The sequence below is a fragment of the Mobula birostris genome, chromosome 9 (genome assembly GCF_030028105.1).
Source record: "Mobula birostris isolate sMobBir1 chromosome 9, sMobBir1.hap1, whole genome shotgun sequence".
Taxonomy (NCBI): domain Eukaryota; kingdom Metazoa; phylum Chordata; class Chondrichthyes; order Myliobatiformes; family Myliobatidae; genus Mobula; species Mobula birostris.
The window spans coordinates 116,758,300-116,770,478 of record NC_092378.1 but is presented as its reverse complement, the minus strand read 5'-3'; the positions used below and the strand labels follow the sequence as shown (position 1 = coordinate 116,770,478).

The 12,179-nt window shown below is 41.0% G+C and overlaps 1 protein-coding gene across 1 annotated transcript; it reads left to right on the top strand.

The window, feature by feature from the left end:
• The first annotated feature begins 7,214 nt into the window (after window positions 1-7,214).
• On the top strand, window positions 7,215-10,966 carry actb2 (actin, beta 2). The gene is made up of 6 exons (XM_072268670.1): window positions 7,215-7,317; window positions 8,544-8,679; window positions 8,761-9,000; window positions 9,485-9,923; window positions 10,029-10,210; window positions 10,337-10,966. Exons 2-6 carry the CDS (start codon window positions 8,557-8,559, stop codon window positions 10,478-10,480), a joined length of 1,128 nt encoding a protein of 375 aa, XP_072124771.1. The 5' UTR covers window positions 7,215-7,317; window positions 8,544-8,556; the 3' UTR covers window positions 10,481-10,966.
• Window positions 10,967-12,179: the final 1,213 nt, after the last annotated feature.

Sequence of the window (12,179 nt, the reverse complement as noted above, 5' to 3'; positions counted from 1 at the left end):
ACCCAACTGTGGTTTGTTTAAAGGCTAATCAAATCTAAATTTTTAATGAAGTAGCAAAGAGGATTGGTGAGAGAAATTTGTTATACGTTTGTCAAAAAGGAGTGGTTAATGTGCCACAAAATAAGCTGTAATCATAACTAAAGGTCATACAACAAAAAGTGTTAGGGCAGATGGAATGGCTATATAAGAGTACTGAAGGTTATTTTTCATGCTGGACAAAAGAGTAAATTGTAGTTTCCTAGGACCACTGGTCTTCTTAATATAAATTAATGATTTATACATTAATAATACTTATTATAAATTAATAACACAGAGCAGAATTTCCAAATTTGCAGAACTTGGAGGTATAGTGAGTGAACTATGAGCAGAACAGCAATGGACCTGGAGATGTAACCAAACTGGTGGTTTTAGCTGGAAGGTAGTAGATGAAATTTAGTGTCATGAAATAAGAGGCGGAGAGGAGAAGATGGCAGCGCGGCACGGCGTGCGCAGCCGCTCCAATTGATATCGTATTTGTTAAATAGGGGTGGTGCACAGTCCTAATTCAATGGAGGTGGACGTGAGAAGCACGGAGGAACATCTGGAGAAACTTCTGAAATGCCTGCTTTGCTGCCGCTGCTACTGTGCGATCCAGAATCTCCGGAGGGGAAGGCCCCAAATCCTTGGCTTTGCCTATTGCCTGTTGCCGGGGTCGGGGTCGGCTCGGCAGAGACTCGGTGTTGGAGAGCTGGTCGGAGGCTTGAAGTTTTCGGACGGACTCGGAGTCAAGACTGTGGTCGGGTGCTTCCAGGATGCTGCATTGGCAAATTTGCGGCACTGGAAGCTCATGGCGGGAAGAGTTTTCTTCCTTCAACCATCTGCGTGAGATGATGGGACTTTCGAGAGACTTTGACTTTTTTACCGTGCCCATGATCTGTTCTTCTATCAAATTATGATATTGCTTGCACTGTTGTAACTATATGTTATAATTATGTGGTTTTTGTCAGGTTTTTTTAGTCTTAGTTTGTCTTGTGTTTCTGTGATATCATTCTGGAGGAACAAATTGTATCATTTCTTAATGCATGCAGTACTAAATGACAGAAAAAGAGGACTGCGTGTCCTCATAATCTAATCTAATCTAATGAAGAGGAGAGAAGAGATTAAGGATAATGATTCTGGAGATAGGGTACTATAGTTCTATGGATAGATTCATGGAACAGAGTAAGTTATTCTGTCTGTACTCTTCATGCCTTTAAATTAGTTGGAAGTAGGAATGGTGCCTCATTTGGTGAAGGGATCAAAAATCAGGGAAAGTATAATGAAGGTGTTGACAAAGAACCAAAACTGATACATACAATTTTATGCATGCATGCACATATAGTTAAAGGTCTGAATACACTGCCTATGACTGGTAGAAATGGCCGATTTGATTACAGTGCTTAATAGGGAGCTGGACAAGTATTTGAAAAAGAAATTGCAGGGATATATGGTGACAAGGTAGGGGAAATAATCAACATGTATCCAGTATAATCTGGTAGGATAGATCACCCCCTTCCATGCTGCAATAATTTTGTGATTCAGTGCAATTTACAAAGATAATACCAGAAATACAAGGATAAACATATCAGGAAGGGATGGATACACTGGATCTCTCCTCTATGAAAAAGACCAAAAGAGGTGTTCAAAATTATGAATGGCTTCAGAGAAGGGAATCAGAGAAAGCATTTCTGCTTTTGAAAAGGGACATAAATAGAGACCATCAATTTATGACACTCAACAAGAAATCTGGTCGGAAATTCAGTCAGAGGAAACATGCTTACCTAAAGAGTGCGGAGAAGTAAGGAATGGTTGAAATAAATACTATTTAAATGCAGGCTGCATAAGCATGCAAGGGAAAAAGAGATTAGAGGTCTGGGCTGATAAATTTAAATGAGAAAATTAAATGAATACAAAACACTGACATGGATCCACCCTCTACTGATGCTTATTATCCTATAAAATGCTATATAAACGGCCAATTGCTTTAAAACTGCTGTTCAAAAAAGAATGAAAGTGAGACTGGATGGACCACCCAGCACCAACACAAGATTGAATTTCTGACTTTATCAGGAATTTCATAAGCATTTCCCCATGAAACTCCCCCAAACGGAAGGCAACAAAAATCAAAAATTAACTCCTGTCCAGATGACCTTCCAAAGTGCTCCTCATATACATCTGCACACTGCTGTCTAAATTAGTTATACTAGAGATTAGATCAACAACAGAATGATATCCATTACTTTCAAACCAGGGACAAATCCTTTTTCTATGATGTATCAGAAGAGCACGCTGGGAGTAGTGCCAAATATATTTAAAAGTGAGATCCCAGCCGGTGAAACTGGCACAGAAGACAACACATATGCTCAATAACAAATACTGCATGCAACAGACATAGTTAAATAATCCACAAACAGATTAGATAGAAGTTCCGTGGCCTTTCCAAATCTAGTCATCAATAGTAGTGAACAGCTAAATAGCTTATGACTTACGGAGATTCTATAACATCTACATCCTCAATGGTAGTGGGTCTCAGCACATGACCTATGAAAAAGCTGAAGTGTCTTCAATCTTCTTCAACTACAAGTACCAAATAAATGATCCACTGCAAACATATATAGATGTGTACTGGAAAGTGTGCTAACTGGCTGCATTATGACCTGGTATGGGAACACCAATGCTTTTGAGTAGAAAATCCTACAAAAGGTAGTGGATTCGGCCCAGTACATCGCAGGTAAAACCCTCCCAACCATTGAGCACATTTACATGAAATGTTGCCATAGAAAAGCAGCATCCATCATCAAAGATCCTCACCACCCAGGCCATGTTCTTTTCTCGCTGTTGCCATCGGGAAGAAGGTACAGGTGCCTCAGGACAAACACCACCAGGTTCAAGAACAGTTACTACCACTCAAACATCAGGCTCTTGAACAAAAGGGGAGAGCTACACTCATTCATGGACTCATTTAAGGACCCAGTCTCATTTATTTCATGCTCATTATTTATTGCTATTTATTATTAATACCTGCATTTGCAGTTTGTTTACAGTTCCTGATGTTCACAGTTTCTGTTCTATAGATTTACTAAGTATGCCCACAGAAAAAGAATCTCAGGGTTGTATGTGGTAACATGTATGTACTCCGATAATAAATTTTACGTTGAACATTGAACATTTTCAGCTTCCTTGTGAAACCATCACCATCACAGAAACCAGTCTTCGATCAATTATCTTCAAGTGAGAGAAATCACTATGCCCAGAATATGGCACATACTATGTGACTATATATACAACATCCAGACTTCTGTCCAGCACTAAGCTGCCAGTCATTACAACACTGGCATCTCCCTAACAATATGGTAAATTGTCCAACATGCCCTATCCATAAAATGTGCAACAAATCCAATCCAGCTAATTACTCTCAATCATCAAAGTTTTAATCTATATAATGTGTAGTACTTACTTCCGATAACTTACACACCTCTGCTTAGCTAGGATCTGAAAGGACCACTTGACTCTAGACTTCAATCCAATCCAAACATGGACCAAAGTGCCAAATTCCTCAGGAGAAATTACATGGCCATCCCTACCATCAGAGCAGAAAATGACTGAGTGTCATTTGGAGACCTAGTAAAACTGTAGTAAATCATGGAGACCTAGTAAAACTGTAGATAATGGGCAATGAGAAAACATTCCCCAACCAAAGGAATGTGGTTGCGTTATTGAAGTGAAACATTCTAGCCTCAAGACATTAATGCAAAGTACCAAGTACTGTGTCCCAGGTGTACTAATCTTTCAAATAGATGAATAACATTTACTTATCAGTTAGACTTGTGAACTTATAAGTGAGGTTGGGGACAAATTTTCATTATTACATTATTGTTGAATTCATTTGTGGGAGTTTATAGGAGATGTTTCTAATGCTAATGAAAATTCTGATTGAAAAAACAAAGTTCATATTTCCCACCAAGCACTGAGGCTGAGAAATCTACGTAATATGACACTACCACTGGAGGGTTTTCTGAAAAATAACTGTTTTTGTTTACCCACAAAGCAAACAGCTTTCACCAAACTTGTTTCTCCAAAACCATGCTAAAGGGCCAGTGTTAAAAACTGCATTGTTTATCCATCCTGAGATCTGTAGCCTCATAAATCTGAAATGCAAGATCACACATGGATCTGAAATGCTTTTCCTATGGAGGTCAATGTTTTGCTACTCTCAGCTTTTGACCTTAAGTATCATTCCAGACCATTGAGCTGATCTCTAGCAAATCTGACAGAAGGCTTCTTATTCCTGCATCAGATAGATCACCGGAACTACATTTCTAAGCAAAGAAGACTTTGTCTATTTTTCTTTTTGCACACGGCAGCATAGGAATTGCAGGCAGCCATTGACTGTAATTATCTAAAATGGTTGAGTGCCTGACAACTCTCTGTGCCTCTTTGCACTGTTTTACCAGCCTGTCCAGGTTACTCTAAGCATTAGGAGCACTCTCTCAAACTTCTGATTCCCATTAGTGCATCATCATTCTTTATGCAGAAGTCTGTCCCAGTAGCATAAAGTATGCTCATTGTAGAGTGGAAACTACTATAGAAGCGTGTCTGTTCACAGATTAACAAGGAATGAAAAATAACACAGGATAGTATTGCACAGGTAAACAAGACTGCTGTAAAACATTTGCAACTGAAGATCATTGTCTTTGTGGGATTTTAGAAAACAACACTTAGGCAATAAATGATACCATTTAAACATCACTAAAATATAGTAAGACATTGCTTAAGCCAACAATTCCTGGATCTAAACACTTCAGGGAGAAGAAACGCAGTCTCTCAGCATTTACCAGTCAGTCCCTAACAGTATCTCATGCTTCAGTAAGATTATCGCTCATTCCTTTAAATTTAATTGACTCATCTCACACAATTTACCCTTACAGAAGCACCTCTTCTCTTCAGGAATGAACCTGGTGCATCTACCCTTCTTTGCCTCAGATGTAATAGCTTTCTTCAGCCACATAAAATATCAGTCCAATTGTAATCTCAATAAATTCCCTTATAATTTCACCATGGTTTATTTACACTAGTACTTCAATACCCTTACAATAAGACCTAATATTACCATTTGCCTTCCTAATAATTTGCTGACTTTCTACATTTTATATACCTGCAAACCCAGATTTCTTTGTACACCACACTTACTAGTTTATTACCTATTCTTCACCTTTCCCTATTTAAGCTCCATCTACTATGGTATTGACCACTTTTCACTTCTCTGTAAACCGTGTCTTCTTTCAGCTCACTTTCCAATAATTGGCACAGTGCCTCAGATCTGGGTATAGTGGTTCAATTTTGTCCACACATTGTTTGCAAGTTCTCTCTGTGGTCATGTGGGTTTCCTTTTGGTGCTTTGGTTTCCTCTTATATGGTAAACTGGCTTAAGCAAATCACTTATTTGTGAAACTTAATGGCGAAATGAAGCAAAAGGGAAGCTAAAGCGCATGTTTGAGAAAATCATTTGTAGGGGTTCAGGGAAATTAGAAGCAAGATGCAACTAATAGGATGCCTCCTCTCGATGCCAGCAAGGGCTAAATGGCTTCTTTCCGTATCATTGTAATTATGAGATAAAATTACAGGCCAACAACATGAAATATTAACCCTGTTCCTCTCCCCATGGACACTCCATGACCTTCTAAATATTTCAAGCAAATCTATTTCACTTTCCCAACAAGCTTTGCATTGTCAACAAATATGGATACACTACAATCTGCCCTTTATGTACTGTACATGGATTGCAAATAACTTTGGGATAGTTATCTTTCTGCACTCCACTGGAACATCCTGAGGACAAGAAAGATGCTTCAGATTACACAATTATCTGTAACATACTTTCTTGCTGAGAAACCTAAGTCCATAGTTAGCGCAGAAGTGAAAATGGTCCATCCTGGTATTGATAAATCAAGTGGTTCTCTTAATTGACTTAATTATTTCAACTGACTTCTCTATAATTATTGGAGATAGAACCCAAGCCAATGCTGGATTTGATGTTTTAGGTTGCTCTAATGTTATAAATACTAGATAGTATTAGCTTGTTGAAAAATCTTTGTGCATACTTGCTTACAAGTAGTTTAACTAAGTGGGCAGCTATCTCACAAATACTTTTTAATCTAAATATTGATAGTAGCGCTCATCTATGTTAATAATAATTAAAATATTTTTTAAAATTTCACACCCACTATTTTGATGTGACAATGAACAATTGCCAAGGTATTTTTGATTGCACTTCATTCGAAATTTGAGGGTCTTTTGCTGATCAGATACTCAGCAAATATATATTTAATGTATTATATCCAATGTTTTATCGTTGTCACAATTACCCTCAATTTCCTCTTTTGCAACAGGACAAGTGGTTAACAGATTCACAATTCTAGAGTGCATAAAGTAGTGGCTTATCTTCCCCACAGAAACATTGCATTAAGAATCATAAGTAGTTTAATATTAAACATATAATAGTGGGTTAATCTTATCCTGTTACACTGATTATAAACCATCCTTTGGTAAATAATGTTAAGAGACTAAACAGTAATATTTTACTACGTATTACCGGTTTCCCATTTCAGTAAACTACCATGTTTTACAATAAGCCCCGACTGATTGTTCAGTTCCTCAAGTGCGGCGCAGTGATCTGTGATTAACAAACGTGGAATGGGAGAACTGCACCGTAAGATTATTTGGTCCATCGTGTCTGCAATACTGAAAAAAAACAGTTCAGTTTCACACCGCCCTTTCTTTGGGATTCCTTTGTTTTTACATCCCTCAATTATTTATGCACTGACCTTCGCTAAAACTCTAACGCATCCTGCTTCCACCTATTTGCATATTAGGCAACTACATGACAATAAAAGCACCAACAAAAGGAGGGGCAAAACCGACCATTCCCATTTTGTATGTATCTATTGGGTGGCAATGGGAGCCTCGGATATCGCAGGCGGGTGGCCATGAAGAAGGGCAATGATCCCGGCCCGGTCACTGGTGGGAAGGAGTGGGGGTGGAGGGAGGGAGTTAGAGTGGGAGAGGGAGTTGCCGGTGGGGAGGGGGGAAAAGGGGAGGGGGAAAAGTGGTGACGCTCAGCCAATAGATGCTGCGCTTTCGCAAACCTTCCCTTTTATGGTTACAGAAGGGTGTGGGTGGGACCCTCGCGCGGAGCCGGTATAAGAGGGACGGACACGCCGGCTCGCGGCACTCTGAGGCTTATTTGAACTCACCGGCTGATCGCGAGGCCAGGCTTGCACCTGTGAAGGGAAACCAACGGTAAGGATTCAAAATGCAACAGAAAGATCCCATCAATAAGATCATTTTTTAGAAAAAAAGTTTGTGGGATTGCAGGAACAAACATAGTGGGGAGGGGAGAATGAGAGATTCCACGGGAGCATCATGGAGTATTTCGTTCCCGGGAGGGGTTATTGGAGGTGGGTATTAACTAAGCGCTGCGTTAACAGGGACGAATTAAAGCTGGAGTCTAGGAATAATGAAAGTCTTAACGAGAGGGAAAAACATTGACAATGGCGTTGAAGTATGCATTATATGGGATGGTGGGACGGGCGGATAGAGTGGCTGAGGGGCGGGATGATGGTGGATCTTTCTGGAAGCGCCAGCTACTGGGAGTCTGTGCCACGGAGCGAGTGACCGACTGGTGACGGTATCCGGCCTGCTGTGCGCCGGAAAGATGTGTGTGTGGGAGGGAGGGGTGTTTAAATGCCCGCTGCCGGTTGGCCCATCCAGCGGCGGCTGCCACCGGGATGGGTGTAATATGCCGGGCGGTGAGGTGCATCTGCCGGTTCCCACTCGGAGCACGTCTGGGCGTGGTTCTCTCTCAGGACTTGCGGCGGGGTGGTTGGATTCCCGACCGGGTCGAAGCGTCAACATTCCGTACCAGCGCGTCCCTTAGCCGGGCGGGTGCTGTAGCACAGATAACGGTACCTCTCTGCTTGGCGGCGCCGCAACCTTGCGTTCGGCGCATGCGTTATGCCGGTAAAACTACATACCCCAGCGGGCCAGGCGGGGGCGGGGTTGGCGTGGAATCTTCTAGCTCTCCCAGCATCATCTCTCTCTAACTTGGGAGAGTTGGCGTTGAGTATCGGCAGCGTACTCTGTGGTGCGAGGACTTTGTTCCGTTTAGGGAGTGGCAGCAGGTTGTGTTGGATCTTATCCACTGCCTGCTTCTAGTGGTACAAGCATTGCCTTTTATGGCAACAGGAGGGGCAGTCGGCGGCGTTCCTTTGTCTGCCGGCGAAACGTTGGCGCTGCAGTGCTAGCGCCCTCTAGTGTTCGTGCGCGCATGCGTCCGGGCGGAGACGGTCCGAAGAGGACTCGGGTGGGGAAGGAGCTCTTGTAACCATTACATCTCTGGCACTGATTGACTTAGTATCGAGCAACAATTACACATCTTTCAGACCCAGAAATTAATTTCTCCTTGCATATTCCCTATGTTCGTTTTTATGAATTGGAACGTTGAACATTGTACATTCCTTTTATAGGTAATAAACAGCCATGGATGATGAAATTGCAGCACTCGTAGTTGATAATGGCTCTGGTATGTGCAAGGCTGGTTTTGCTGGAGATGATGCCCCACGTGCTGTCTTTCCTTCCATTGTTGGTCGCCCAAGACATCAGGTACAGGAATGACTGCTTGCATTCAAGGTACAATTTCTTTGACAGCTAGTTACTAATGAGATGTCCCTGTGTTCTTTTTAGGGTGTGATGGTTGGAATGGGACAGAAAGATAGCTATGTTGGTGATGAAGCCCAGAGCAAAAGAGGAATCCTGACTTTGAAGTACCCTATTGAACATGGCATTGTAACCAATTGGGATGACATGGAGAAAATTTGGCATCATACTTTCTACAATGAATTGAGAGTTGCACCTGAAGAACACCCAGTCCTGCTTACAGAAGCTCCCCTGAATCCCAAAGCCAACAGAGAAAAGATGACACAGGTACTGAAATTGAAAATGACCACATTATACCACCTTGTTGCCCTCTACTTTTCTTTCTGAAAACTCCCTTTCATTCTTTCCTATCCTTGTTCACAGGGAATCTTTCAAAGATGACATTCTTTCCTGGAAATTGCAAGGTTTCATTTGCTTTCTCACTTTTGAGTTCCATTAACTTATGCATGTTTTGTGTGCTATTCTAATCTTCAATTGCATACTGTTGGTATAACAGGTTGAATTTGGGTATTTATTGACTTTAATTAGTTTCCATTATTTCAGGAGTTCAGGGAGGAGGGATTTAAGTCCTTGTAAATAATTGCAAGAGTCTTGACTAGCTCTTTAGAGTAGTAATTTTGCTATAAATCATTGCATGCTTAACTTCTGATTCTGCTGTACCACTGTCTCAAAGTTTAGCATGTTGATACCCTTAATTCTTTGGTATTCCATTTGAAATTTTGGCCAATAACCGTCACACTATCTTTTACAGATCATGTTTGAGACCTTCAATACCCCTGCAATGTATGTTGCCATCCAGGCTGTGCTGTCTCTGTATGCCTCTGGTAGAACCACTGGTATCGTGATGGACTCTGGTGATGGTGTAACCCACACTGTGCCCATCTATGAGGGTTACGCCCTGCCCCACGCTATTTTGCGTCTGGATTTGGCTGGTCGTGATTTGACAGACTACCTCATGAAGATTCTGACAGAAAGAGGCTACTCTTTCACCACTACAGCTGAGAGAGAAATTGTCCGTGACATCAAGGAGAAGCTCTGCTATGTTGCACTGGACTTTGAACAAGAGATGGCCACTGCTGCTTCATCATCTTCTCTGGAGAAGAGCTATGAGTTGCCTGATGGTCAAGTGATCACCATTGGCAATGAGCGATTCAGATGCCCTGAGGCGCTCTTTCAACCATCTTTCTTGGGTATGTGAATGAACTGACACAAGCAGTAAATGTCCTAGTGGTTGGGTACTGCTGATTAAGATGCTGGCTGTTTAATTTGCTAATTAAAATGATTTGTTCCAACAGGTATGGAATCCTGTGGTATTCATGAGACCACTTTTAACTCCATCATGAAATGTGATGTAGATATCAGGAAGGACCTGTATGCCAATACTGTCCTGTCTGGTGGTACCACCATGTACCCTGGTATTGCAGACAGAATGCAGAAGGAAATCACTGCTTTAGCTCCAAGCACCATGAAAATCAAGGTAATTATAGGCTTGTGAATCTTGTGTAGTCATGAGGAAATATGTAGTGTTGGTTAAAATTTGTGGTTGTGAAAAGCTTGTCTGATGTCAGCCATTAAAGTGTACTAATGAATTTTTTGTTTCTAGATCATTGCTCCACCTGAGCGCAAATACTCAGTCTGGATTGGAGGTTCTATCTTGGCTTCCCTGTCTACCTTCCAGCAGATGTGGATTAGCAAACAAGAGTATGATGAGTCTGGACCTTCCATTGTCCACCGTAAATGCTTTTAAGTGGACTGTAACTGTCACAAATGATTGCGCGAGATGAATTGGCATGGCTTTAGTGCTTGTCTCAGGAATAAAAACTGGAACAGTGAAAGTGTTGGTGGTATTTTTGGCAACAAGCATCCCAGAAGTTCCGCGATGAGTTTCAAGGACTGAATTGTACATTAGGCATTCCAAATATTGATGTAAAGGATTGCATTGTCTTAAGGTTATAAAGCCTCTGTGAAGGCTGCCCAAAAGTGGGAGCAAATACTTAACCTTGTGTGTAGTATTGCTTATATGTAAATTATGTAACCGAGAAAATGTCCAGTTTTGTACTCTTCCGCCTTAAATTTTCGGTCCTCTTTGATTTTGGTATGCAAAAGCTTTACCTTTATACAACACAAGTGAGGTTTACATCCCTGGGCACAAAACAAACCATTTAAAACTTGATGCCAGATTGTGGGACCTACACTGACTAATACAATAAAGTGCACATGTTTAAATGGAAAATAGAGTTTTGTGCAGTTTTTTAAGACAACTGTCTTATTGTGCTGACTTGAATTCCTTGTGCAGATTTGTTTGCAGGCTGGTCTATTTAATCTACTTTGTTCCATATTAAGTTGTACTATTGCTGTGCCCTTGCGTGGCAATGGAGAGTAGAAGATGCATCATTCTTCAGGTGGGGCTTTACCCCAAAGGGGTGACTTCTTTCTTCTTACTAATGGTCAAAAGAGTGAAAAGGCAATGCTGTCTTAATATTTAGATTTCACAGTAATTGTTTCCACTGCAGTGTTCTTTAGTGGGAATGAGCTTCCTTATGGAAAGGCAGTAACAAAGGTTCTTGCTGTTTCTGTAACAATTGTTTTTGACCAGTCAATGTTAGCTGAGCTGAACCTGGAGGACCACTTGTTGTCAGTCTTCTGACCTTTTTGGTGTGGGTGCCCCTACCAAGAGCCAAAACAAGGCCCTGACTCACTGGGTCATAGTGTTTGGAGGTTTGTCTAACTCAATGTCAAGGTTGTGGTCCTCTTGAAGGGGGAATGAGTTCAGCTGCTGCTGAATTGACCAACTTCTGCAGGCATTTTGTTTTTAAATTCTCCAACCATTGAAGGCTTGGTATTTTTCCCACCTGAAGATCTAGGCAAGTTTGGGCTTTAGATCATTGGGATTAAGAAGCAGAATTCTAACTCCCAATTAATGGACCCCTAGTAAACTTGGCCTAATTACAGAATGTCAATTGCCATTTCATTCAGAAATATTGTTTTAGTTAGCAAATGCTAACTAAACTGTGAAAGTTAAGAATTAATTAGATTAACTGGTTAGTTCTTCCCTGTGGTCAAGAAGCTTTTTAAAACTTTCACCTATTACAAAAGTGTACAAATGTCACTATTTCTCTAATTGCCTGTTTCAGAGGATGGTAAGTTGGGGAAAATGTAAGCATACTAAAAATTAATGTACCAGAACCAAATGAATGGATCAAAGTGCGCTAAAGCATAGTTTGAGTGATGTTTTAAGTTATTACACTAGTTTTAGCAGGATTTTTTTCATTTATCTTCACCTTTATTTCAATACATCTTACCCTTTAGATTTGTGTGAATTATGATCATCCATTATACAGCCCAGAAATAGGCCCTTGGGTCCATCTGGTCCAGGATGAACTGTCCAGTCCATGCCATTGACTTGCACCTGGACCATACTCCTCCATATACTTAATCCAAACTTC